This window comes from Dromiciops gliroides, chromosome 2 (assembly GCF_019393635.1).
Source record: "Dromiciops gliroides isolate mDroGli1 chromosome 2, mDroGli1.pri, whole genome shotgun sequence".
Taxonomy (NCBI): Eukaryota; Metazoa; Chordata; class Mammalia; order Microbiotheria; family Microbiotheriidae; genus Dromiciops; species Dromiciops gliroides.
Genome location: NC_057862.1, coordinates 95,070,869 through 95,098,765, shown reverse-complemented (window position 1 = coordinate 95,098,765; position 27,897 = coordinate 95,070,869). Strand labels below are relative to the sequence as shown.

General features: G+C 38.1%; 1 protein-coding gene across 1 annotated transcript; it reads left to right on the top strand.

Moving 5' to 3' along the window:
- Nucleotides 1–1,013: 1,013 nt before the first annotated feature.
- Nucleotides 1,014–26,813, top strand: LOC122741959 (pancreatic lipase-related protein 2-like). The gene is made up of 13 exons (XM_043985886.1): nt 1,014–1,030; nt 1,485–1,533; nt 4,853–5,007; nt 6,971–7,096; nt 8,902–9,036; nt 10,633–10,744; nt 12,013–12,132; nt 12,254–12,373; nt 16,816–16,934; nt 19,526–19,655; nt 19,971–20,082; nt 21,411–21,581; nt 26,524–26,813. Exons 2-13 carry the CDS (start codon nt 1,485–1,487, stop codon nt 26,585–26,587), a joined length of 1,413 nt encoding a protein of 470 aa, XP_043841821.1. The 5' UTR covers nt 1,014–1,030; the 3' UTR covers nt 26,588–26,813.
- The last annotated feature ends 1,084 nt before the right edge of the window (nt 26,814–27,897 follow it).

Sequence of the window (27,897 nt, the reverse complement as noted above, 5' to 3'; positions counted from 1 at the left end):
CTAATTTGGTATAGAAAAATCTTATACCTAAAGAATAATATCTCATATTTTCGCTCTACTCTGATACCCTGATCTGTCTTATGGAACCCTCAGAAGAGGGTTTCACAAACCGTTTCTATATTTGAAATTCTCCAACAGCAACAACAACAAAGTACTGCTACTGCAAATGGATTCAGAGAATGACAAAAGGGCAAAGGTGACTCATATTTCATTAGGTCAGTATCCTCCCATTGGCAGTGACCTGGTAAACACTTCTCTTTCTTATCATCACGTTCGTAGCACCAGCTCTAAATTCTACAAATAGATGGAAATTCTTCTAAATAAAAACATGATTGGATAGTGTACATGCAATTCTTGGTGCCCACCTTCTTTAAGGAGATGAGTCTAAAATCATTAAGTAGATACAAACATGTCCATTAGGAAGCAGTATGATATAGTGAAACAATCACTGGCCATGGAATCAAAGGGCCTGTATTCAAATGCCTGCTCAGATCCTTAACCAGCTGGGTCCCCCCAGTCAAGTCACTTAACCTACTTGGGCCTCGGTTTCCTCATCTATAAAGTAAAGTAGTTGAAGTAGATGACCTCTGAGATTCCCCTGTAGCTATAAATCTGTAATTCTATGGCCCTGCAAAAATATACACAACCAGAGACCATATATGTCTTCCCATCTTTCCTGGAAAATCCAGCAATGGTTAGAGAACAATCAGGAGGGATCCTCTTTTCTAACTTGGTTCAGAGTTGTGCTGGGCTACGCATTGGCATGAGATAATCAACTCAGATAAACTGTCTGTTTTTCATCCGGACGTCCAGATTTCCTTTTCTAGAACTACACCCTAAAAACAGCTCTGCTTACTGTGGCAATCAACTTTTATGTGTTTATGATAATTGAAGGTTAAAGTACACGTAACGTGTCCCCTTCCATATTTCCATGTTCTTTTCCTTGAAGGAAAGTCCAAGGGATAAAAGCTTGGTTATAAAAGACATATCGAGTTGCGTGGCTGTAAGTGGCACCAGTTGGGACGACACAGTAAGCTGCAATTTGCAATATGCCCAGGGAAGCTTTCCTGGGCTTAGAGACTGGAATTATGTTTCCTACAGGGAAATGGGGGTGGTGGAGGGAGAAAATGCTGGATAGTGGAAGGAAGCTGGAAGTCTGATGATCTGGGTTCTATCTTTGGTTTTTGCCATTAGTTAATTGTCTGACCTTGTTTCTATGTCTTAGTTCCTTCATTTGTAGAGTGAGAAAATTAAATTAAATTCTTTCTAATGCCCCTTTTAGCTCTAAGTCTATGATCCTTCAGGTTCTAGCATTTTATGATTCTATGTACTATTGTATATATGCTGATCTTATACCACAATTATTTCTAAAATAATCAGAAATATCACTTCAGAATATATGGAGTAAACCAGACCATGCTCTAGGGTCTGTCTTGCTCTTGTGAGACTCATGTATATGTGTATACATATTTCCATTCATTTAGATGCTGCAACTTTGGACCATTACACTTCTTCTGCTGGCCACAGTGAGAGGTGAGTATAATGTTTACATCTCTTTTAGTACAAGTTAATCATATTTGAGTTATTTAGGATGATGGACATATAGTACATTTCAGAAAGCTGACTTCAGTAATAGGTTCCATGTATATCATTAGAATGTTGCTTAAATGTCAGATACTCAAGCAGGAAAAAGGAATATTCATAATATCTTGTTGAAAATTATATTCTTAACATGCTTCTTCAAGAGCCAAGGAATGCTTTCACTTGGAGCTACAGCAAGAATTCTGAGCATTTATTATTCCCTTGGGTTCTTCCTGGGCATATCATAGACAAATAAAGATAAATTCAGTTTTTGTGGACTTAACAGTTTTGTTCAAAGTGGTGCAGATCAAAAATGAAGAACAAAGCTCTGGATGTTGGGTCAATGTCCTGTTTACTCAAAATAAGACTTAGGATCCAGATTTCCATAGAACTTTATTCGGTAAAGGAAAAAGGGCCAACCTTAGGCATAGTGGGGAAAGGTGAATATTAATATGACATGGTTAAAGGGGGCTAACGACCCTTAAATAATTGATTAATCAAATGTCCTTGTCTCAGTTCTCCTCACTGATTATCCCCTCCTCGAAAGCCTCCCTTCAGGGTGTTAGATGATACCTGATTTTCCTGGTTCTTCACTTACCTGTTTGACTGTTCCTGCTTTCTCTTCCTCTTTTTCCTCTTAAAATGTAATTTTGGTCATCTTTGCCAAAATAATAGGTGTGAAGTAGCATATAAGAATTGCCTTAATTTGTATTTTTCTAGTTAATGGTAATTTGGAGCATTTTCTAATATGGTTATAGATAGCCTGAGTTTCTTCCCTTGAGAACTGCCTGTTCATATTCTTCGATCATTTATCAATTGGGAATTGGCTCTCATTCTTATAAATTTGAATCCCCAACACCTAGAATAGTGTTTCACACATGAAAGCACTTAATAAATATTCTTGGGGGCAGCTAGGTGGCACAGTGGTTAAAGTGCTGGCCCTGGATTCAGGAGTACCTGAGTTCAAATCCAGCCTCAGACACTTGACACTTACTAGCTGTGTGACCCGGGGCAAGTCACTTAATACCCATTTTTCCCCTCCCCCCAAAAAAAAACCCCCAACATTCTAGGGGCAGCTAGATGGTATAGTGGATAGAGCACCGGCCCTGGAGTCAGGAGGACCTGAGTTCAAATCCGGCCTCAGACACTTAACACTTACTAGCGGTGTGACCCTGGTCAAGTCACTTAACCCCAATTGCCTCACCAAAAAAAAAATATTCTTTAAATAGAATTAATTCTGGAAGGCTACCTGGAGGAGGTGAGTTTTGAGGTCTTTTCTAGCTCTAAGTCCATGAAACTCTGAATGACTTTTTTAAATTATATTATTATTTTTAAATTAAGACGTCCCTCTTTATAAGGAAGGGAGGTGGCAAATTGGAAAGAGTGCTGGACTTGGAGGAAGATCTGATTTCAAATCCTGTCTTAAATGCTTATTAGCTATGTGATCCTGGGAAAATTGCTTAACCTTTCTTGACCTGAGTTTCCTAATCTGTAAAATGGGGATATTAATAGCAACCACATCCCAGGGTTGTTGTAAGGATCAAAAGAGATATTACATATGAAAAGGAAATATAAATATATATGCACATATATATCATTATCATTATATGTCTGAGAAAGATCATCTCCTAATAGGTAGATAGTGCCTATATAAAAGGCACTTAATAGATGCTTGCTGTGGTGGTTGTGGGCAAATCACTACAGACCTCTGAGCATCAGTTTTCTCAAATCTATAAAATGGGAATAATAATACTTGCATGTCCTATTTCACAAAGATTCTATGAAGAAAAAACTTTGTAAATAATAATACACCCAGGGGGCAGCTAGGTGGCACAATGAATAAAGCGCTGGTCCTGGATTCAGGAGGATCTGAGTTCAAATCCAACCTCAGACACTTGACATTTACTAGCTGTATGACCCTGGGCAAGTCACTTAACCCTCATTGCCCAACAAAAATTATAATAATAATAACAAAAACAAACCCAACACTTCATATAATGCTTGGTACATGGTAGGTGCTTAATAAATGCTTGTCGACTTGACTATTTAAACATGAGCTATTATAATTATAATTATAAAATTATAAAAATATATAATTATAATTATAAAAATAATCCTTGGGCAAGTTGGCCACAGAAAATTTCACTAATCCTCCACCAACCTCAAATTAAATGAAAGCTCCATTTAAGCACCCTAACAGTAAACAATTTGTATAAATTCAAGGCCACAATCCTAGATTATTTCTAGGTTGGGCTTAGTTATTTTCAAAGATTCCGTTTATCAGGGTGATGACTAAAAATGACATTATTGAGTCCTTCTGAATACCTGAAATTGAAAAGCAGGGCATTTTAATCCATAGTATGCTAGTCTTGGGATCACTAATACTTAGGTTCAAAGACTGCTTTGGATATTTATTGGCACTTAAGTGGACTGATGCTGAGTGAAGTGAGCAGAACCAGGAGAACTTTGTACACAGTAACAGCAACACTGTGTGATGATCAGCTGTGATAGACTTGGCTCTTCTCAGCAGTGATCCAAGACAATTCCAAAGGACTCATGATGGAAAATGTTCTCCACATCCAGAAAAAAAGAACTGTGGATTCTGAATACAGATTGAAACATACTGTTTCTACTTTTTGGTTGTTTTTTTCTCTTTTTTGAGGTTTTTCCCTTTTGTTCTGATTCTTCTTTCACAACATGACTAATGCAGAAATGTGTTTAATGTGATTGTACATATATAGTCTATATCAGATTGCTTTATGTCTCGGGGAGGGGGGAGGGAAGGGAGAGTGGGAGAAAAATGTGGAACTAAAAATCTTATAAAAACAAATGTTGAAAATTATTTTACATGTAACTGGAAAATAATAAAATACTTTTATGATTTAAAAAGTGATATTTACTAGCTATATGATAGGGGGCAAGTCACTAAACCTCTCTTAGTCCTACTTTCCTTACATATAAAATGAAGGTATTATATGTGTAGTAACCATCTCACAAGACTTTTGTGAGAATCCAATGAGTTGCTGTACATAGAGTGTGTAGAATGCAAACTTTAAGATGCTATGTGGCAGCAGCTAGGTGGTGCAGTGGATAAAGCACTGACCCTGGATTCAGGAGAACCTGAGTTCAAATCTGACCTCAGACACTTGACACTTACTAGTTGTGTGACCCTGGGCTAGTCAGTTAACCCTCATTGTCCTGCAAAACAAACAAACAAACAAAAAATATGCTACATGTCAGTAATTTCTTTCTTTTCATTCCCATGCCACAGGGAATGAAATATGTTTTAAAAGGATCGGTTGCTTTTCGAATGGCAAGCCATGGTCTGGAACACTCCAGAGACCTTTTAATTTACTTCCCTCATCTCCTGAGGATATCAATGTCCGTTTCCTTCTCTACACTAATGAAAATCCAAAGAACTTCCAAGTAAGATGAATTTATGGAAATAAACAGATTATTTCTCTTTGATGTCAAAGTGATAGTGATATTGTAATACAGGAGGTCATCACAGTAATCATGGTATTGTGGAAAGAATCTTATGCAAGGCATTGGGGGACATAAGATCTCATCCTAACTCTAACGCTTTGTGATATTAGCTAAGTCATTGCCTTTTTCTGGACCTTAGATTCCTCATTTGTAAAATTAGAAGTTTGGATTAAATGGTTTCTGATGTCTGTTCTAACTCTAATTTCTGACTAGTAAATGTTCTATTAACAAACCCTTAAATGTATGCAGGAGCTTGGATTGCTATTTCAAGGAGCCCAACTTTGATTCTATAAATTTCTTAGACACAAAGTCTATTGTCTGGACATTTCATTATGGGATATTGTGTGAAATATAACTTATTCACATACATTTAAATTAAACCAAAATTCATTGAGTTCCTATTATGTGCAAGACACTGTGCTAGGTACTGGTGATAGACCAAAAAAAGTCCTGTTTTCAAGGAGCTTACATTCTACATGGGGAATATAACATGTAAAATAGAGAAATAGATATGAGATAATTCAAGGAGAGAGAGAGACCATGATAACTGAAGAAATCCAAGAAGGGGTTCAAAGAGAAGGTGGCATACAAACTGAGCCTTGAATGAATTGGGGATTTTGAAGGGCAGATGTGAGCAAGGATTACATTTCCATCATGATAAGGAGATAAAATGTAGATCATTGAGTTAGGAGAAGAGCTGCTGGTATAGCTTGATTGAAATGTAGAGTATGTGAAGAAAGTAACATGAAATAAATATGGTAAGATTTTTAGTAGCCAGGTTGTTGAGGATCTTATTAAATAACAATGATACCACCTCTCCTTATAAATGTAAGATGGACACATTTGCATAGTAAGTGCTTCTGTTCCTGGCTCTTTCTGAACTGGGATTGACCTAGTTTCTTATGTCTATAGGACAAAAGGAGCAAAATGGGACCCAAGTGGAACTTGAGGTTCATATAAAAGAGACATAAGGGGGCAGCTAGGTGGCACAGTGGATAGAGCACTGGCTGTAGATTCAGGAGGACATGAGTTCAAATCCAGCCTCAGACACTTGACACTTACTAGCTATGTGATCCTGGGCATATCACTTAACCCCAATTGCCTCAACAAAAAAAATGTTTTTTTAATTTAAAAAGAGACATAAGGTAAGAATTAAGCATAAGACAGAAAGTTGTCCTTTTTGTTCTATGTTATGCTCTCCTCTTGAGTTAGAAAAAAATGTAGTATATTCAATCTTCTTGTAAAGCTTTTCACATTTTTAACAATGTCAACTAAACCCTTAAAACCAAAAATAGGGGTGCTATAAAAACAAAGATTTGGTGGATAAATAAGGAATTCTTAATATAATGGATATTAATTTCTCCATAATATCAAGGTACACATCTACCTTCTTATCCATCCACCCAAGCATAATATCCATCTATCTTTTCATACAGCTGTCTAAGGAATAGTTCTGCTCACACATTAAAGGTCAAAATATGACTTCATATTTTATATTTTAACTTATGTCTCGTAGATCCTTTATTCTTATCCCTGTGGATAGGAGCACTTTCTACTGGGTTTGAAAAGCTTAATATGATATCATTGCTCTCTTCACCCCCACCCTTCTTGCATTAGGACCTGATTTTTAAATTATTTTTCCAGCAGTGGAATGAGGTTACATGAAACCATGTACAACATCTTTCCAAGTCTTCCTTGTGAAGGAGAGCATGCTTTCCAAAGATGGATTTGCAGCATGGGGAGTATAGTCTGTGACCAGGGACAAGTTACAATAAACCGTCCATCCCAGGGATTGAACTCATGTTTTTAATTTTGTTGTGTTTATAAACTAATCTTCTAGACTGATCAGCCACAGATTTAGGAAAAGCATTGTTTAATTTCTACTCCCTTTCCTTAAAAACAGATTATTCTTTCAGATGACCCTTCCACCATTAAAGGTTCAAATTTCAAAACAGATCGGAAGACTCGTTTCATCATTCATGGCTTCACAGACAAAGGGGAAGGATCCTGGTTGTCAGACATGTGCAAGGTAGGAGGCAGAAATCTGGTTCTATAGGTTTTAATTTGAAAGTCTTAAAACAACAGAGCATGCATCAGCTTCCAAGGAATAGGTTCAAACATATACTAGAGTATAGCTCAAAGCCCCTACTTTGGTAGCCTTGAGTTTGACAAATGAAAAAATTTGGTCCCCAAATAATATTTTTCTAACTCATATCATTAATGGGAAGATGTCAGAAGAGTTAAGGATAATTAATTCCCATTCTATCACAATTTATTATCTTTCACATATCTTGTAATCTTCAAAGTGACTCCTGCCCAAGCAGCCACTGTAAGGCTAAAGAAGTCTTCCCCAGACCAATCTGAACAGCTCAGTGATGAGGGCTTTACCTAGATGTAGTCATCTATGTCACCATCTTTGTTGAAGGATACAAATTGTAAAGGAACTATAGAGTGGCTGATATCACAATTGCTACATACTGTTTTGGGACATAGACAGACTACCAAATGTGCTTCTTGATGAAGTCAGAGATTTACTGGTCACCCAAATAACAGCCCCAGTGATATAGGGACACTCCTTCACTGGCTAGCCTACTGCAGAGAGTCAGTCATTCAGTCAATTGAGGCTTTTTTTGCCCCCAACTCTTTGTAATTTGTCACAGAAATACCTTCCACAGTGTTTTCCTAGGAGTGTACACCCACACATAGAAAGTAGTTAATAGGGGAAGCTAGGTGGCACAGTGGATAAAGCACTGGTCCTGGATTCAGGAGGACCTGAGTTCAAATCCAGCCTCAGACACTTGACACTTACTAGCTGTGTGACCCTGCGCAAGTCACTTAACTCTCATTGCCCCCACACAAAAAAGTAGTTAATAATATCAATAGGAAAAAAGTAGACTTTAAAAAAATTAATTGAGTTCTAGCCTGAGACTTCAACTATCTAATTATCAACTTCCTTTCAAGAAAGACAGTTTAGTTCAATGGCAGTAGAACTGATTTAGAAGTTGAGACATGAATGAAGTCAACCAACCAACCTATCCACAGGTATTTATTAAATACTTGCTGTGTACCAGTCACCATGCTAGGTTCTTGTGATACAAAACCAGAGATTAATCAATAAGTTCCTACTCTCAAGAGACTTACATTTCAACCGCCATCAATCTATGGCATTCTCTCAAGGTTTTATCTATGATTTGAATGACTAGCTGGGTAAACTTATACAAATCTCATCACTTATATAGACCTAAATTACTCTATTTATGAAACAAGACATGAGGCTGCATGATTTCTTGAATGTAGCCCAACTCCAAAATGATATGAAATCTCGAGTACTTCTTCCTGTTTGAACCTCAGTTTTCTTATCTGTAAAATGAAGGAATCAAGAGAGCTGGTTGTAAGATTTCTATATCTCTAACATTTTATAAGTCTATAATTTGCATTCTACTCAGTCACCATAAAGTTCTCAACTTATGTCATAGTCTTGGAGCTCTCCCAGAATTACATCTGCCTATGACCTGACCTGAAGTTCCTAAGTATCTTAAATATGTAGGAAAGAGAAATACTGCCTAAACAAAGCTGGATCAAAAGTTTGAGCATCCCTAATGTCCAGTTGTTCCGTTGAAGCAAGAAAACATCTTAAAGGATGATTTTTTAAAAGAATAAATGCTATTTAAAAAAAAACACCACCCCAGTTTCTATTCAGTCAAAGGAAGAGTTATTAAGGTAACCTGGTCATCACATGCCTATGACTCACTGTATATTGTAGCACAAAATCTATGATACTTCTATAGATACTGCTTTTTGGGTTATTTCTTTACTGTCCTATGTTTTCCCCAGAATATGTTTCAAGTGGAAAAAGTGAACTGCTTCTGTGTTGATTGGAAAAAGGGTTCACAAACGACATACCCACAAGCAACCGCCAACATCCGGGTAGTGGGGGCTGAAGTGGCTTATCTAATCAATTTACTATCAGTAAGTTGCTTTCTTTGGGCTTGCAGTAGGACATATTCATTCTTAAAACTGATAAGATATCTGGGGTCAACCTTCCCAAGTGGTCTTGGTCACCATTCCATGTCTGGTTTGATGGATCGCTCAGTACCAGGGTTTAGATTAACAGTTCCTTTAATAAACATATGTCCAACAATTCCTAGATAAAAATGGTCCCCAAGGTGTCAAAAATCAGGAAGGTAAAAGACATTGGCAAGAAGATTAAAACTAGTCAATAAAGAAATTGCCTGGGGTCATTGGAGTTCCTTCCCCAAATTCCAAAGCTACAAAAGTATTTTTACATCTCCCAAAGGACCCATAGTTGGATATCAGATCAGTCTCTCTGGGGGCAAAGTTAACTCAAACCTTCCCAAGTCTATTTCATCATTTTGGGGTTCACATCAATCCCCACTGGGAGTGTAAGAGTTAACTCAACCCTCTCTAGTTCCACTATTGGCCTGTACCACTGCACAGGTAAACCAAGAGTCCTAACAAGAGTCTTTGTGATTTGTAAATCCTTGGGCACACTAACAAGTGACATACAGTGTTTGCATTGTAACCATAACTCACATTTATAGAGTATATTTAGAGATGGTACAAGATGTCCAGAAGATAGCTGACTTTTCAAGGAGTTATTAGGAAAATGTCTGCAATACTTTGGAAGGACCCTGCAAGCAGGCCTGCATTTGATCTAATCTGCCACTGGTCAGCATAATTAGCATTTCCAGATAGCAGGAACAGGATTCATGTACATGAAACAGAGTGATTTTATGAGTTCGACTAAGCAGAGGAGATTTTTGCCTCTTTCTTTTAACACCTCCAACCCCAAGCCCAGTGTCAGCCCCATCTGGTTCCATTTTTTGCTTAGCTAACAGTGCCCTAAATTTGGGGTGGAATCAAGTAAGACAAGGGATGGGGACATCAGCCCAATGAACCAACCCTGATAGGGCACCAGGTGTCCTTAAGATTGAGATTGAATACAGGTGCTGGTTAATGTGTTCCCTTGTGTATTTCTTTGAATTGAATGTGAGCATTCTGCTTCAATCAGCATTTCAGTGTAACAAGAGGAGTTGTGATCTTCCAGGGGGTGGGGATGGGGTTCGAATGTGGAGGGGGAGTGAAGCAAGAGAGACAAAGCATCCAAACTTCTTACAACAGGTTTGTTGAATTGAGGGGTACCAGTACCTTCTCTAATTGATAAGAATCCTGATCAACCTGTGTCACAGTGGTCTCTTGGCCCCTGGTGGTGCTACACAGGCCATCTGCCCCTGTTAGAGAGCACCCAGTACAAGTACAGCAGCACAAGAAATTGAGTCCTGATACCCATTTGACTTAATGACACCAGGACCATTGGAGGACAGGGTGGCAGCCTAGGGCCAGGATGGAATTGGTTCTGTCAGATGGCCTGAAGATGGAAGAGAACCATGAGCTGTACAGAGCAGCTCAAAGAAGCATTCCCTGCCCCATACTTGTTGGTGCCTTCATACAAAGCCCTAGTTCCTGAGTCCTAGTTAGGGCTCAGAATGATTTTGTGCCAGAAAGACAATGCTGCTCTTTGAAGACCTCTCTCCTTTCTAACAGACCGAGTTCAAATTGTCTCCTTCTGATGTTCACATCATTGGTCACAGCCTGGGAGCTCATGCTGCTGGAGAGGCTGGGAGGAGACTCCAAGGCCAAATTGGCAGGATCACAGGTATGCTGAAGAGAGGGTAATGATGACGATTGATGATGATGGAATTTATCTAGCCCTTTGGGGTTTGTGAAGTATTTTACAAAGGTTCTCTTGCTGATCCTCACAACAACTATGTGAAGCTAGTGCTATAAGCACCCCCATTTTACAGATGAAGAAATCTATGGGATCATAAATCACTTGCCCAGGGTCATACTGCAGGTGAGGGGAAGGATTTTGAACTGAGTCTAGTGCTCTATCAGGAGAACTTCTCTAATATTAGGTATGATGGAGCCTGATGCTGGGACAAGAAATGGGTAGGGGGAGAAGGAAGAGAAGATTTCAAAAAGAATACATCTCTACTATGATTCATGGCATTTTAAGGATTAAGAAGGCAATTAAGAATCTTGTAGTGCCTCAGGTCATCCTTGTAAGCTTCATTTTGCCAGGCCATGACTAGGAGCATAGGAGAGGTAGAAGACTGGGCTGAATCTACACTGAGCCTAGAAGCTATCCTGGAAGATGTAGTTAAAAAGACCAAACTTGTGTTGATTTGTCATTTCCCTCTTTCTCACATAAAAACTAAAAGGCAGAAAAAATATCTCAATTATTGTAGCTTGGTTTTCAGGGAAGGGTCATTGACTGATGATAGAGCTAAGTCAATCAAACATTTATCATGTTTCTTGTTTCCATTGATCTGGCTATGACTGAAAAAAGCACGGGGTGGGGGTGGGGGCAAAGTGAGGAGCTGTTCACAGACATTTCAGAAACGTGCTATCTTTATGTCTAATTGCTACTTAGTTTGTGGTACCTCCTAACAATTTAAGTTTCTCTTAACCAGCTCTTCTGTCGGAAAACTCAAATAGAGAGACAAAGTGCTGGAGTGGAAACAGTGAGGATTCCCAAATTCTAATCCTGGCTTTGCCAAGAACTCCCTCTGTGACCTTGAGCTAGTTGCTTCCACTTTCCAGGCTTTGCCTTCCTTTTATAAAATAAGGAGGAATGGACTAGATCAAATTTTAAAGTACCCATACGACCTTGAGCAAACAACCTCTCAGCCAATGACCTCTAAGAATACTTCAAGTTTTCAATGTGTGATCTGTAAGCAAACATTTAAATGTCCTAGGGAAGCTCTTGCTATTTAAAGGTACCCTTTAAAAAGAATTGAAGTGTATTTAAACAGTGTTAAACATTACATGGTGACCTGCCTATTTTGTATCATGATTGGATGGTTGAATCTCTGATTCTCTTCAAGTAGAGAACAACTGTTTATGATATCCCCCCCACCCCAGGCTTGGATCCTGCTGGGCCTTATTTCCAGAATACTCCAGAGGAAGTCCGATTGGATGCCAGCGATGCCATGTTTGTTGATGTAATTCACACAGACTCTTCTCCTTTGATCCCAAATATGGGTGAGCTTCTCAACTTGAATCCTATAGTTTACCAGCTGTAATTAAACTCCTAACAAGGGACCTTGGAGTCAGGACCTGATAGTAAGTTAGCATCTGTTGACCCCTGTTTTGAATGTTTTAGGTTTTGGTATGAGCCAAACTGTGGGACATCTGGATTTCTTTCCAAATGGTGGAAAACACATGCCTGGATGTCAGAAAAATGCCCTTTCAACCATTGTTGATATAAATGGAATATGGCAAGGTATGTATATTAAGCAAACTAAGAAGATGATGACTTCCCCATTTTGGAAGATGTCAAAAAATTATGGGCTGCTCTCAACGACAGCTAGAAATCGCTCCTGGCACAGATAAATATTATGTCTCATCCTGGCAGTGTGTCGTGGATAGATTCCACTGGATCATTGATATAAAGCTATTAAAGGGACCTTAGAAGTTGTCTTGTTTAATTTTCTCAATTACAGATTAGGGAAGTGAAGCCTAGAGATGTTAAGTCATTTACCAATGGTCACCCAGCTAAGAATTGGCATAGCTTAGATTTGAATTTTTTGTTTGCTTTTGTTTTTATTTTATGAGGCAATTGGGGTTAAGTGACTTGCCCAGGGTCACACAGCTAGTAATTGTTAAGTCTCTGAGGCTGGATTTGAACTCAGGTCCTCCTGAATCCAGGGCCTGTGCTCTATCCACTGCACCACCTAGCTGCCCCGCTTAGATTTGAATTTGAATTCAATTAAATTCAGATTCTAGGTAAAATTTTTCCAAATATTTCATGCTATTTTGACTGAAAACATATAAGCCAAGTAGGATCAACCTTGCCTATGGGTAAATAAGCAGACATTAATGAGTGTCTTGGGCTGCATGTTATGGGTGGCCTTATAAGAAGAGCTGCAATTTGGGAAGATTATATTTCTCTGTGTGTGTGTCTTTCTCTGTGTGTCTCTCTCTGTCTCTGTCTCTGTGTGTGTGTCTCTGTCTCTGTCTCTCTCTGTCTCTCCCTCTCTGTGTCTCTCTGTCTCTCTCTCCCTCCCTCCTTCCAGCAGCTCATTTAATCCTAAGGCATCTCTGCTTGGGTCATAGTGCCTACTATGGGCAAAGCACAGTGCTAGTTGATGGAGATGCAAAGACAAAAAAAACAACAACAACAAAATGCAGCCTTCCCCCTCAAGGAGTTTACATATTATTAGAGCAAAAGAAAAACAAATTTTTCCCTAAGATGAACTGTAGTACTTTGAATAACCTTCTTGGAATTTCTCTTAGGAAGAAAACCAGGAAAGGTCCAATGTGCTTGGGAATGGTTTGTTATATTTTTGCCATTCATTATCAGCATCTCATTTGGCCCAGTTCGCATTGTAATATCTCACATGCTTACTTTCACTCTGTGAGAAAATGCAGTGTAGTAAATAGATTATCTTTGGAGTCAGGAAAAGATGAGTTCAGGTCTTGCTGCTAACACATATTCACTGTGTATGTAACTGTAAGCATCACTTAGTCCTCTCAGGGCTCCAAGCAACTGTTGGTAACTATACATTATGGACCAGTTGCTAACCTGCAGTGGTGGATGAAGTTTCTTCACTGGGAGTGCCTCCTATTGATGAAATCCCAAGTCTGAGCCAAAAAAAAAAAAAAAGTTAATGACTTGTCCCTCCCCCCACCAAATGAGGCTGTTTGATATTATACCAGGTGACTAATACCAAGTGATTATGTGAATTAGAAAAGAAATAACTGCTTAGCCCTTTATGAAAGGAAGGTTGAGCCACAACAATGCTCCCTAACTCTCCAGAGATTAAGAACAGGGCATACATAATAGAAATTAACATTGCCTTAATTACAGAAGTCATTTCGAGTGGGCTAGAACATTAAAAATGAAGTCTGGGCCTATTGTGTGAGGCTCAGAGTCACCTTCTGGGCACCAGGAAACATCCTATTCCGCTTTCTCTTGTTGGATCCTTGGACAGCAATTTGGGATTAAAGAAAACAAGTTCTATTGTGTAGTAAACAATGGTAGTGGGGGCCAAATCATCTTCGTAGCAAATGTTATTGGGCAGCAGTAGCAGGAGAGGGCTTTGAATGCATTTTTCTGTGAAAATGGATGATGGTTAAATATCCTTCCTTTAGATGATGGAAAGGAAAGCCCATTTAAGCATCCCAGGTGTGGCCTGAATCCAGGATAATAACAGCTTTTGCAATGGAATGCATCAGATTCCCTAACCCTAGTCGGAAGACCTGGATTCTCCAGTTAGTGGGATCTCAAAGTTGGAAGGGGGCTCATAAGCTATATTATCAACCCTGAGCCTGATTAAGAATTGCTTCTGTAGCCTTGTTGACCAGTGGTCATCTAGCCTTTTCTGTAGATCTCCAATCAAGGGAAACTATCACCTTGTGAAGCAGCCCACTCCACTGCAGAATAGCTAGAGTTGTTAGGAAGTGCTTCCAACAGCAAACTTCAACTTCTACCCACTGTTTTTAACTCTGCCCTCAAGGGCCAAACAGACCAAGCTTAATTCTTCTTTCATATTTGAAGAGGGCTGTTGGCAGATTGGAGAGAGTCCAGACAAAGGTGATAGAATGGCTAAGGACTTTGAGACCTGAGGGGACAAACTGAAGATGTTCAAAGTGAAGAAGACTTAGGCGAAAGGGGTGAAGAAATGATACCTTTCCTTAAGTATTCAAAAATCTAGCCAATGGCCTTCTAAAAAATATTGTGCCCAGAAATGAACATAATACTCTTCATCTTCATGTGATCCAGCCAGCAGAGCACAATGTATGTCACCTGGACAGAGTATCGCCTGCATGCTTTTGACACTAGACTTGGCAAATCAGTTTAAGAGCTAACTACTTTCTCTGGGTGATATCACCTCATATCAACTTACTATTGACTCACTTTGAACTCGTATTCCATTAGAAGCCCCAAATCTTTTTCAGATCAATGACCATTTAAATGTGCCTCTCTTGCTTCATGCTTATGATGCAGATTTTCATATCCTCAGTGTGCTCCCTACTACTAGATTGTCCTTTGATGAGTTATTTTTATTTCTTTGGATCTCCTTTGACCTCAGTCTCTCATTTTGTAGAATGAGGGGTTCTAACTAATCTCTAAGGTCTCTTCCAGCTCTAACATTCTAAGTGACATGTGAAATTAGAAAGTAATTTGATTGGAATTTGATTGGGGAAAGTGACAGAATTTTTTGGTTTTTTTGTTTTTGTGGGAAAATGAGGGTTAAGTGACTTGTCTAGGGTCACACAGACACAGATAGTGTCACGTGTCTAAGGCCAGATTTGAACTCAGGTCCTCCTGAATCCAGGGCCAGTGCTTTATCCACTGTGCCACCTAGCTGCCCCCCAGAATTTTTTTAAATATAGAAATGGTCATGGTAATTCTGGTTATAAATGGTTTTGTTTTATGTCCTGAAGTATAAAAAGGAAAAACTCTGGAAGTTTCTAGGCTATCAGGCAACCTGCTCCCTGAGGACCTGGAATTTATAAGTATTTTAGACAAGAAGTCCAAATTCATGCCACAATAGGGCTAGCAGGTATAACCTATAACCCAAGACCCCTGAAGACTCCATCACAATTCCTCTGTCTAGTTTCTGTATTTCCATATAATAAAAAAATTGTCCCACCCCATATTTTACCCATATCATTGAATTTTTACTTATGCCATTTAATAAGGCATATCCTTTCACTGAGGTCCTATTCTACATGATTTCAGTAATTGTCATGTCAAAGTTGCTTTCTTACAATAGGATATCTAGTTCACCCTACTTGTTACGCATACTTTATTTATGTATAGATATTTGAGACTATGAGTTTCATGCTGACTCCTTACTTGTACTCTTGAAAATTGATGGAAGACTGAATTGCTATCTCTAATATTCTTCTTCTATATTGTCATTACCCTCTATGATAACTAGTTTAGTTTTAAAAATAAGATATAGTGAGTTCTATTTTTCTTCCTCCTCCTCCTCCTCCTCCTTTTCCTTCTTTTTCAGGTTAAACCATTTTTATTGTATTTGTATTATTTCAAGGAACTACATTCTCAGCTCTTTCTTGGTGTTCTCCATCTCTGGCCAGGAGTCTGTCATGCTTCTATTTTTAGCCATGGTTGAGATATCAAATCCTGTTCTTAGATACATCTTCTTAATTAGCTATTTACATCCCATATCTGCTTATCTCTTCTGAAGCTCTCTCCATAATAGATTCTTGATAATATTTGTCGAGTCAATGAATTTCCTAAACTGCAGTTGTATGTACTGGGAATCAAAATATTGGCCAAATCAGTCCACTTAGTGATGGAGAAATCAATCAAACCAGTTGTTTGCTGTCATGTAGACAAAACAACCCATTTGATGGCTGTTTTTACTTTGCAAGCAGTGATTTTAGCTTTCAGTAGGCACAGCATGAATTCAAGTTATAGGAAGCTAGAAATAGTTACAGGTCCCTTAAGTAATGGTGAAGAATTCTACAAATACACTTGAATGTAAAGGAATTGGAAAAAATCCTATAATTTACAATTATCATAACATATATAAAAATCCTGGCACTGACCTAGGAATTGGGTAAATAATTCAAAGTACAAAAACAAAAACAAAAAAACAAAATTCCAAACTCTAACTGCCTTGATCTTATTCTTTAATGGGAAAATGAAACTGCATTCTTGCTGAGTTTAACTGGCATTTGTCTCCCCAGGAGCAGTTAATTTTGTGGCTTGCAATCACTTGCGATGCCTTGACTATTATTCCAAGAGTATCCTACAACCTGACGGCTTTGTTGGTTACTCCTGCACTTCCTATGAGGTTTTCAACTCAGTAAGTGATCTATCTCCCATCTCCAAAAATGTGTTTTAACCAATAAAGAAAATCTGACAGTGTTCTTGGTTACCCCTGCACTTCCTATGAAGTTTTCAGCTCAGTAAATTATTTATCCTCCATCATCCAAAATGTGTTTAACCCCAAAACACACTACCTTCCCAGAACATAATCATGTTCTACCAAGGAACAGAAAGGTAGAATTATATGTTGGATTTAGGTTAAACCATTAACAAACATTTACTAAATCCTTACTATGTCCTAGGCACTATGCTGAGGGCTTAGGGTATAACAAGAGGCAAAAGATAGTTCCTGTCTTCAAGGAGATAACAATCTAATAGTAGAGAAAACATGTAAATAAATATATAAAAAACAAGCTACAGGATAAGTAGGAAGTGATAAGCAGAGAGAAGACATAGGAATTAAAAGGGATTGGAAAAGGTTCCTTGTAATAGTTGGGATATAGGTCCAGTTTTGGAAGACATCAGTTCAAGGCCTGCTTCTGACATATACTAGCTATATGACCATGGTCAAGTCACTTAATTCTAAAACTATGAAATACAGAATGGCTTGCAGGCTATGTTATTGATGGAGAGCATTCCCTCTTTAATAAATTAAAAGGTCAAGACAAATATCAACAATAAAAAATAAAATCAGATAACATAAAATAAAAGAGATACAAATTTTCATACCTGTTCACCTTCTGCCTTCCCTCTACCTTTTCCCTGGTGATTGGGACATAGGAGTCATTGACTACTCTCAGCTGAGGCCAAATTCTCTAGAGGACAGGCCATCCCTACTATATATGAAAATACCTGACAAGGGTGGACTGTTCCTTGTATCACCACTACCCTCTATTCCTAACTTTGCACTAGGCTCCAGAATTCCTAGTTTCGTGGCAGATGAGGGAACAATGAGTCAAAAAAACAGAGATATACATATCCTATCCAAGTGATCTCTGACAACATAGTGGAAATCAACTCTGCAAGTGATTTTCAACATTTATTTTAAAAGGCTGAAAAGAGAACTATATGAAAAATGAATATTTTTCCATTTCCCAAATTTCTTTGACTTTCACAAAATCTTGGTATTGAAACTAACTTTAGATACTCTGTAGTCCAGTTTTTCATGCAATGCAAGAATCCCCTCAACAACACTTCTGAAAGGTAGTCAAATAGCTTGTCAATCAGTGGCAGGAAACTTCTCCAGTGGCAGTACATTCTATTTCTGGACAGCTTAATTAGTGCTTAAGAACACTTTCTTATTCATTCAAATATGCCTCTCTATAAATTCTACTCACTTTTTCTACTGTTGCCCTTTGAAATCAAACAGAAACAGTCAAATCTCTCCTCCATCCCATGGTTTTCCATGTATTTTAGGGCAGGAACCATGCTACTACCCTAAGTTTTTTCTTCTTCAAAATAAACATACTAGTATCTTCAACTGTTCAATGTGTGATAGAACTTCAAGTCTCATTCACCATGCTGATCATACTTCACTTCTCCCAAACTATGGCTGATTATACTTGTGTATACATGCGTGCATGTGTGCATGCATTTATATCAAGGTCAATATGATTCATCTGTCTAATGAGTCAATGGGTATTTATGGCACTTATTCATTCATTTATTTAGTTAGTTTATTGCTTGTTTATTCATCCATTTATTCATTCATTTATTTATTTGTTTTTTTATTTGTTCATTTGTTTGCTTATTTTTTGTGGGATGAGGAGGGTCAAGTGACTTGCCCAGGGTAGCACAGCTAGTAAATGTCAAGTGTTTTAGGCTGGATTTGAACTCAGATCCTCCTGAATCCAGGGATGGTGCTTTATCTACTGTGCCACCTAGCTGCCCCTATTTATGGTATTTATATTCCAAGCACCCAGTATTAGCACACAGTTGGCATGTAATAAATGATTGTAGATTGGTTGCTAGAATGACTACTGGATGCAGAACTTTGCCAGGCAGTATGAAGGATGTAAGAGAAGCATAAGGTATAATCCTTATTCTTGTGAGGTTTACCATCTAGTTGGAAACACAGCATTCAAACACATAATCCTATCCAAAGTTGGGGGAGGGAAAGGGGAAGGGAAGGAACAGGAGGAACAAAAAGCAGACTGGCTTTAGTGAACTGAATAACAGTCAGAAACAATAATAATAGTGGACATTTGTATAGCAAGTACTTTAGGTTCTGCAAAACATTTCATTTATATTATCTCATTTGATTCTGTCTCAAACCCTGTGAGTTAGGTACTATTATTCTTCCATTTTACAGATGAGGACAGCAATAGAGGTATGCCATTAGTCCATAGCACATGCCAGAGAAAAAAGAGAATTTAAATGCTGTTTTATGTGACTTTAGGCCAGTCACTTTGCTTCAGTTTTCCCACCTCTAAATTGGGATGATATTACTTGTACTACTTATGTCACAGGGTTGTTATTATGAAAATATATATATATATATGTATGTATGTATGTATGTATGTATATATATATATAACCTCACATAGAGCAGGTGATCTCCAAACACATCAAATAAATGACTCAACGTACTATATTTCATAGACAAATTAATTTCTTTTTGCCTACCAGGATGGATGTTTCCCTTGTCAAGCTGAAGGATGCCCAAGGATGGGTCACTATGCTGACCAGTTTAAGGATAAAACAAAAGCATTGGGGCAGAAATTTTTCCTCAACACTGGGGACAGTGGTAACTTTACTAGTAAGTTTGCTTTTTGTTTACTATGTCATTTTTATAATCCTTGCAAGTAAACTTAATGTTTTCCAATTCACCATTTTTCTCCTTTTTGACTGGCTTGACTTTCCCCTTGGGATATAGAAAGGGTATGAAATTAATAAGTTAATCATTATGAACCAACTGTTATATCTTCTTCTAATGGTCAGTAGAAAATCCATAAATACAGAAATGTGTTGACTTGTGTGTGGAACTTGATCTAACTCCAGAAACAAGAAACATGATACAAGTATTCTTTTCAACATGATAAACATGTAACCTTAATGTGTTTCCTTTGGGCAGGATGGAGATATGGTGTATCAGTCATACTCTCTGGGGAAAAAAACCTGAGTGGGCATATCAAGATTGCTATGTATGGAAGTAATGGCATCTCAAGACAATATGATATTTTCAAGTAAGTTGAATATTCTAACAAAACAGTCATTCTTTTCCATTATTTTCCAAACTGAGTCCCAGGATGGTTAAAAAATTTGTTTTATCAAGTAGAGATAGAATTTTGGAGAGGGAAGATGTCGTGTGGTCCAAACCAGCTTGTCTTAGCGATGATGAAACAATGTAGAAAAGAGATAAAATTGTAGAGAATTAGAACTAGAAGAGTAGAGCTGTAAACACCACCCAGTATGAGGTCTACAGGAATCTCTCCCAGGTGCCAACCTCAGGATGGTCCTAAGTTCTTCCTCCCTGGGAGGACTTCCATCCTTTCTGTTTCCCAGATAACTGCTATTCCATTCTTCAAAGTCTTCTAGAAGATGAGAATCTTTGATTCAATCTCAGTCACAATCATGCATCTCCCCTTCCTCTCCCCCCTCACCAGCTGGACAGTTCTCCAACTGTCCTCCCATACTCACCTTCCTGCCCCCACTGAATTTACAATGATGTGATCTGATCAAATTATACCTGCAAGAAAAGAAACCATCTGATATGGAGGTTCTGAACCAGGCATCATTGAAATTATTTTAATTTTTATATAATTATTTAATAGAGTTATTTTCCTTTGTAATCCTCTATATGTTTTAAAAATGTATTTAAAACATTTTTTTCTGAGAAAGGGACCATCAACTTTACCAGACTACTAAAGAGATTCCTGATACAAAAAATTAAAGAACCCATGCTTCCTGTTACAAATTAAGAAACTAAAACCTGTTAAAGAAACTTGCCCAATGTACATTAAGGGAGTCCTGGAGTTAATCCCTTTTAGAATTAATTTCTTCTAACTTACCTGTTTTGTAAGTTCTTATTCAGGAATATTAGATTTTTCGTAAAGTTAAGCATTCATGTATTATGAGGGAAAATTCTATATTTTTATTAAATTTTACATGTTCACATTTGTATGAAGTCAATATCCTACTCTGAAAAAAATTCTTCTTACAACTTTGGTGCTATGCAAGTGATTCCAGTATGACATATGTTTTAAAATGTAAGGCAGAGATGTGTGTGTGTCCCTGTGCTGTACTAATTGGGTATTGGTTCCTTAAAGGGTTAATATCCTTTCAAAGCATCTACCAACTACAAGAGAGAGGCTTAGACAGTGGGGAAAGTAGCATCACAGCATTTTCAAAGCTGAGTTCTGGGAGAATATATTTTTGGTCTTCTAAAACATCATTCAATCCATATCCAGGAGCTAATCCACAATATTGTAGGCTTGCTCATTTCTAGTGAGTTTCCAGTTTTCCTGATATCACAGTTCATTGGCTTGATCTTTCCATGTTTCTTCACTTTAAGGGGATCCCTCAAGCCAGGTGCAAGTCATAAGAAGCAGATTGATGTTGATATCAATGTGAGCAACTTCGAGAAGGTGAAATTCCTCTGGTACAACAACAACGTGATCAACTTCTCCCAGCCCAAATTAGGTGCCTCAAAGGTTACAGTTCAAAGTGGTGAAGATGGAACTGAGTATGTACATTCCGGACATAATAATGAATATTATTTAAATTATACTTATTTATTTAAATATCTATTCAGTTTATTAAACTAAATATTCAAATCATACATTTTTTTTCTTCACAACAACCCTGTGAGGTAGGTAATGCAATCGTTTCTGGACCCTTTTAACAGGTGAGGGAACTGAGATCCAGAGAGGTTGATTAATTTGCCGAGCTAGTTAGTAAATGACAGTCAGAAATCAAACTCATGTCTCTCCCAACTCAAAGTCAACTCTTTGACCAAGCATATTTGTCTGTTTCCTTGCTTACTTTGAAAATCAAATGACAATTCACTAAGATCCTGTGACTCAACAGAATCTGTTGCTTAAAGGCAAGAAATATCAGATTTAAAAAAGGAGCGATGGGGGCAGCTAGATGGTGCAGTGGAAAGAGCACCAGCCCTGGATTCAGGAGGACCTGAGTTCAAATCTGACCTCAGACACTTGACACATACTAGCTGTGTGACCCCGGGCAAGTCACTTAACTCCCATTGCCCCGCAAAAACAAAAACAAAAAAAGGAGCAGTGATGAGGCTAGACCAGGCTGATTCACCATCTGATAGTTTCTATGGAAATTGTCTAGGAAGCACCACTGGGAAGTCAATGACATCAATTCCAGGCATCATCATCATATTATTATTCAGTATTCAAACTTATCTGATGGGAAGATGTGAAAGATCATAGCATTAGAGAATATGATATGAGTTGGGGGCCTGGCCCTAAATTACCAAATTCTTCCTTTGGGAAAAAAGCAATTCTCTTTGGAATGACTAGAAAAAACCAGCAGTTTGAGAGGAAATAAAAGGAACATAAAGTCCTGAGAAGGCAAAATAATTCATCATTCTCATTGAAGGATAGGTTTAGACCCAGTAGAGCCCTAAGTGGTCATCTAATCAGATTCTTTCACTTTTATAGATGGGTAAACTGAATCTTAGAGAAGTTCTATGACAGAACTGAAATTAGAATAGAATTTTTAAAGTGTCCTGACTCCAGATCTTCCATAAGCTGAGTTGCTATGTTGACCATTTTTTTGGTCCTCAACTATAGCTTTATTTCTCAGTTCTTAGGCTGGTTTCTATGAGCTTGGTCAAATCAAACCTAGTACAATAGGAAGAAGATGTCTATGGCAAAACCTAGCTAATAGTAAGTAATGAGGAGAGAAGGAAGCCTGACTTTGGAGAAAGTCTGCATTTTAGATTGTCTTGTTGTTTGGGGGGGGAGGTGTTTCTGATTCTATGATATTTATCAGCATGAGGAACTCCTAGGGTAGAAACTCTCTACTGATGCACATTGGATACATATGTATAATTAAGTCTATAATAATTGCCTGGGATGATGACAGGTTAAAGGATTTGCCACTGTCCCACATTCAGGATATGTCAGAGGCAAGAAGAGAATCCATCTCTTCTGCACTCCAAGGGTATCCTGCTATTCACTGACTCCTCTTACAATGCAATCAATGTCAGCAAGCATTCTTTAAGTACTTTCATTTTGCTGGGCCCTGGTCAGAGTGCTGGAAATAGAAAGGGAGAAATAAAACAGACCTTGCCCTAGAGGGGCTTACATTTTAACAGGAAGGACAAAATGTACATCTGTACATATGTGGCCAATGTGGGCATTTGTTTTGCTTGACTAAGCATATTTGTTATGAGGCTTTTGGGGGTTTTGTTGTTGTTTTTGTTCTTTCCAGAGGATGTGGATGGCGGAATGGGAGAAAGAAAAATACAGTACTTGTCAATTTTTTTAGTTTAATTTAAAGAAGAACATATATAAAAAAATGAATGTCGAGTAGTTTTGGGAGAAGGGCACTTGAAACTGGGGCAGGGGACTCAAAAAAAGGCTTTATGTAAAATGTGGTTCTTGATCTGAGTGTTGAAGAAAATTAAGTATATCAAGAATTAGAAGTAAGAAGGGAGTGTATTCCAGGCATGACGGATCAGAAATGCAAAGGCATAGAGGTGAGAGATTGTCATGAGAGATTATATGTAAAGAAACAGATAAATTACCTTTAAATATAATATGTTATAAACTAATACATCTGCAAACTTCCTTGTAAATGAAGTTGTCCATAAAAAAGATTTCCATTCATAGTAGGCCTACATTATATAACATGAAAAAGGATTTTAAACATAGAAGTTCATTAATTTGCAATGGAGTTCCCCAGGGGATTAATTACCAACAATTGGTCAATCTCAGCCCATCCCAGTATAACTCAGGACTGTATCCCACACCAAAACCTACCTTCTGGGGCTTTCAAATCATTCCAGTTAGAGGAAGAACCTGTTGCCACCTACAGCATCCTTTACTTCCCCTCCTCAGTGACTGCAAAATTAGTAGCCCTGCTCTCCTTAAGGTTTTGAAAATTTCAGGGAAGTGGGAAAGAAAAAGACTGGTGATCCTAATATGTAAGAATAAAATGAGTAATTCACACCCTGTAGACCCATTCAAGGAATATTTCACTTGAGCAGTCCTCTGCTGGCATGAGAGAGAATACAGCTTAGCCTAATGTTTAGATAAGCTGGCAAGTTGGTGGCACTGTGAATAGAATGCCAGGCCTGGAGTCAGGAAGACTCACTTTTCTAAGATCAAATCTGGCCTCAGACACTTACTATCGAGGTGACCCTAGGCAAGCCGCTAGACCCTATTTGCCTCAGTTTCTACATCTGTTAAATGAGCTGGAGAAGGAATGGCAAACCACTCTAGTATATTTGCCAATAAAACCCCAAATGGAGTCAGGAAGAATTGGACACAACTGAAATGGCTAAATAACAACAATGGATAGATAGCCAACCTCAGAACCAAGACAACCTGGGTTCAAATCCCACATCTCAGACAAATTGCCTTTGTGACCCTGGACCATTCATGTAACAACTTAGTACTCTGGGTCAGAGGAGTCAAACATGTGGCCAGCCCATAACCCTCTCTAGAGAAACCCAAAGAAGATTAAAATGTAAGTAGGAGATATTTAACAAAATAGATGTGTTGTTCAGTCATTTCAGTCATGTCTGACTCTTTGTGACCCCATCTGTGATTTTCTTGGCACAGATACTGGAGTGATTGGCTATTTTCTTATCCAGCTCATTTTATAGATGAAGAAACCGAGGCAAATACTAGAAAGTGAAGGATCCTAGGAACCTTACAAATAAAGGTCTTGGGATACATTAGAAAAATCTTTTTTTTAAAACCCTCAGTGGTAAATAATAGAATAGAAATTATTACCCTGAGAAATGGGGCATCCTTGGCTGTTTTAAGGTGATTGGCAAATGAAAATCCTGATATTCCCAACTACCATCAGCTGTTCTACTTAGTCTGAATTCCACCATCATCATACCTTCATAACCCCCCTTGACTCCCCCTCCCTCATAAGCTTATTACCAGTAAACTTCTCATCATGAAGATTGTTTCAGCTTTGATATTCCCTCCTTTTCAGAACCCTCAAAGTGCCTTTGTCCTTATGCTTGGAGGTCTGAAGGGTGGAGCAAAAAAAAAAAAATCCCCCAAATCCTCCCTTTATAAATGGCCTGCAATCCCAGTCAGCTGTTCAAAACTGTACCAGCTGCTCTGCCTGGTTTTGACTCCACTATCATCATGCCCTTATGCTAGGTTCCTTCTGCCCCCTCTCAACCTCTAACTACACTTTCAGTTTCTTTTAGTATTATCTTCCCCCATCAGATTGTAAGCTCATTGAGGGCAAGGACTGCTTTTTTATATTTGTATTCCTAGTGCTTAGCACAGTGACTCATATATAGTAGATGCTTAATAAATGTTTGTTGTATTTTATATTCCAAAAACTATCCATCAGTCTAGTATCAACTATAGAATCCTGGGCTGGAGGAACTAATGATCTGTTTCAGAGGCATTGTTTGTGTCCTAATAATAAAACTTAGGCTTTGCTTCTGGCTAGATGGAAAGTCAAATCAAATCTATTATTTATTGAGTACACAGGACATATAAGGCACTCTCAACCAAATAGTGTCTAATAACTTGTCCAGGGTCACACAACTAGTAGGTGTCTGAGGCTGGTTTTGAACTCAGAAAGATGTGTCTTCCTGACTCCAGACCTGGTACTTTATACACTGTGCCACACAGCTGACCCAAAAAATAGATAAAATACAACAAAGTACAGGTATTACATTTTAAAACTAAGTTAATTTGTAGTTTGCAAGGATCCTTATAAACAAAGTGAATTTGATACTACTGCTCTAGGCAACATAAATTACAAAGAATTGTGAGGACCTTCACTGGCAGAGAAAGGTTCCTCATTAGGGAAGTTGCTAATTCCAGTGAAATCAAAGGTCTAGTCCCAATCCCTAACTTTCTGCTGGATACAACTACTGATTTGTTACTGGACCTAAAACATAGAAGAGGAATTTTTTCCTTCTTCTCCAATAATGGATTAGGTGGATGCAAATTAAACAGACACCAACAATTTCCAGTAGTAACAGTTGTCTGAATCACGGAGAAGAGTTTTCATACCAAGAGTTGCTTCCATCAAGGAAATCACAGGTCTGAACCCCTCTCCCCTAAAGTGGAAGAATAAGGAAGACTTGATTGTGGATTAACACAGGTTTCAGATTGAATGGGATCTGAATTACTATGGTTTTATAATATATTACTTCCTGGTAATGGGCTCATAGTTCCAGACTTGGAAGAGACCTCAGAAGCCATACAATTCAATCATTTCATTTTACAGATGAATAGATGAGGGCCCAAGGAGGCTGTAACTTGCCCAAAGGCACTTAGTGATTGGATTTTAATTGGGGTCTTTTGACTCCCCTCCAGCAGCAAGCCTCCTAAATCCACAAAATGCATCAAATCACATCATAAAGGCTAACCAGCCCAATAAATGAAATCAGCTGGAGTCTCTCCTGAAGTATGCCACCCACTGATATGTTTTCATTTTTACCTCCACAGGTATCATTTCTGTAGTAGTGACACTGTTCCAGAAGATGTTCTGCAAACACTCTCTCCATGTTAGAAATGGATCCTGGTGGTCTTTCTGTCTTTGTTGTGATAAAATTGTAAAATGCAACTTCTTGTTTCAAGTAGTATTGATGTCTAACCTCTGATCATGATCTGGTTACTAACCTGACTGAAAGCTTCCTGAGGGAAGCAGCCATATCATCTAAATTATATTATTTCTTCTGGTACTCTGCAGACAGAAGGTGCCTAATAAATGTTTCTTGTATGAATAGAGAAGTGAATTATTCCATTTTCTTTGTAGATACTTATTGTCTTCTTATTTGTTGTAGAATACAAGTTTCTTGAGAACACAAAATGTTTCACTTTTGTCTTTTTTATCTCTAGTGTCTAATACCATAACTGACACCCATAGCTGATGCTTAATAAATTCTGGCTGAATTGAATTGATCCAGACTCTGCACTGATTATGGCTAACACTGTCCGGCGTTCTTCTTCCTTTCCCATATCCCTTCGTATCCTGAGTTTACACTGGTAACAACATGCTGCCTCATGTGAAAAGGGCCTTATTGAACTCAAAAGCAATATGCATAATACATACAGAATTAAAGAGATGGACACTTGTGAAACACTCTGGTCCCACACCCAGCTATACAGAATTAACCATCTTAAATTTTTAAATAAACATTTCTGCCAGTGGATGCTGTCAGAAACATCCATGTGCCACATCAATTAGGGGGCTTTTTTCATAATGCAATATGGACAGTGATGGGAAAACAATAACATAGCTGTAGCAGGAAGAAAATGCAACAAAAGGAGGCAGAGAGCAACCACAATAGATCCCAGAACCTTTCTCAAACCATTAGGAATTGAGGCTCCTTAAGGATTATATAATACTAAATGGAACAATAATAACCTACAATTTAGAGGAAGGGGCAAATTACTTTTGGTGCCTACTTGCTTGCTGGCAAAATAAATAGAGGTTTTAGTCTTGCCTATGACTTCACCCAGATCCTCAAAGCACCTTGTTTCAGTCCATGGTGATTTAAGAAACATTTTCTGCCAACCTGAGTCTGTTTCTGACCCAAACCGAGCCACTGGATTGATGATTGAAGAGCCGATGTGATGCTGGAAGAAGAGCTGTAATGGGTGGTAAGGATGTAGGGATGGGAAGTGGGAGAGTAGCTTGTTAATTCTTAAGTTGATCAGATGAAATTTAATTATATATAATTTAAAACTTGGGCATGAACAAGTAAGATGAGGGAAAGGGTTTCAAATGAGATATACATTCTACAAACTCTAAAACATTCCATCCACTTGAGCTAGTCTTATCATTATCATCATTATTAACATTCATATTAGTATTAC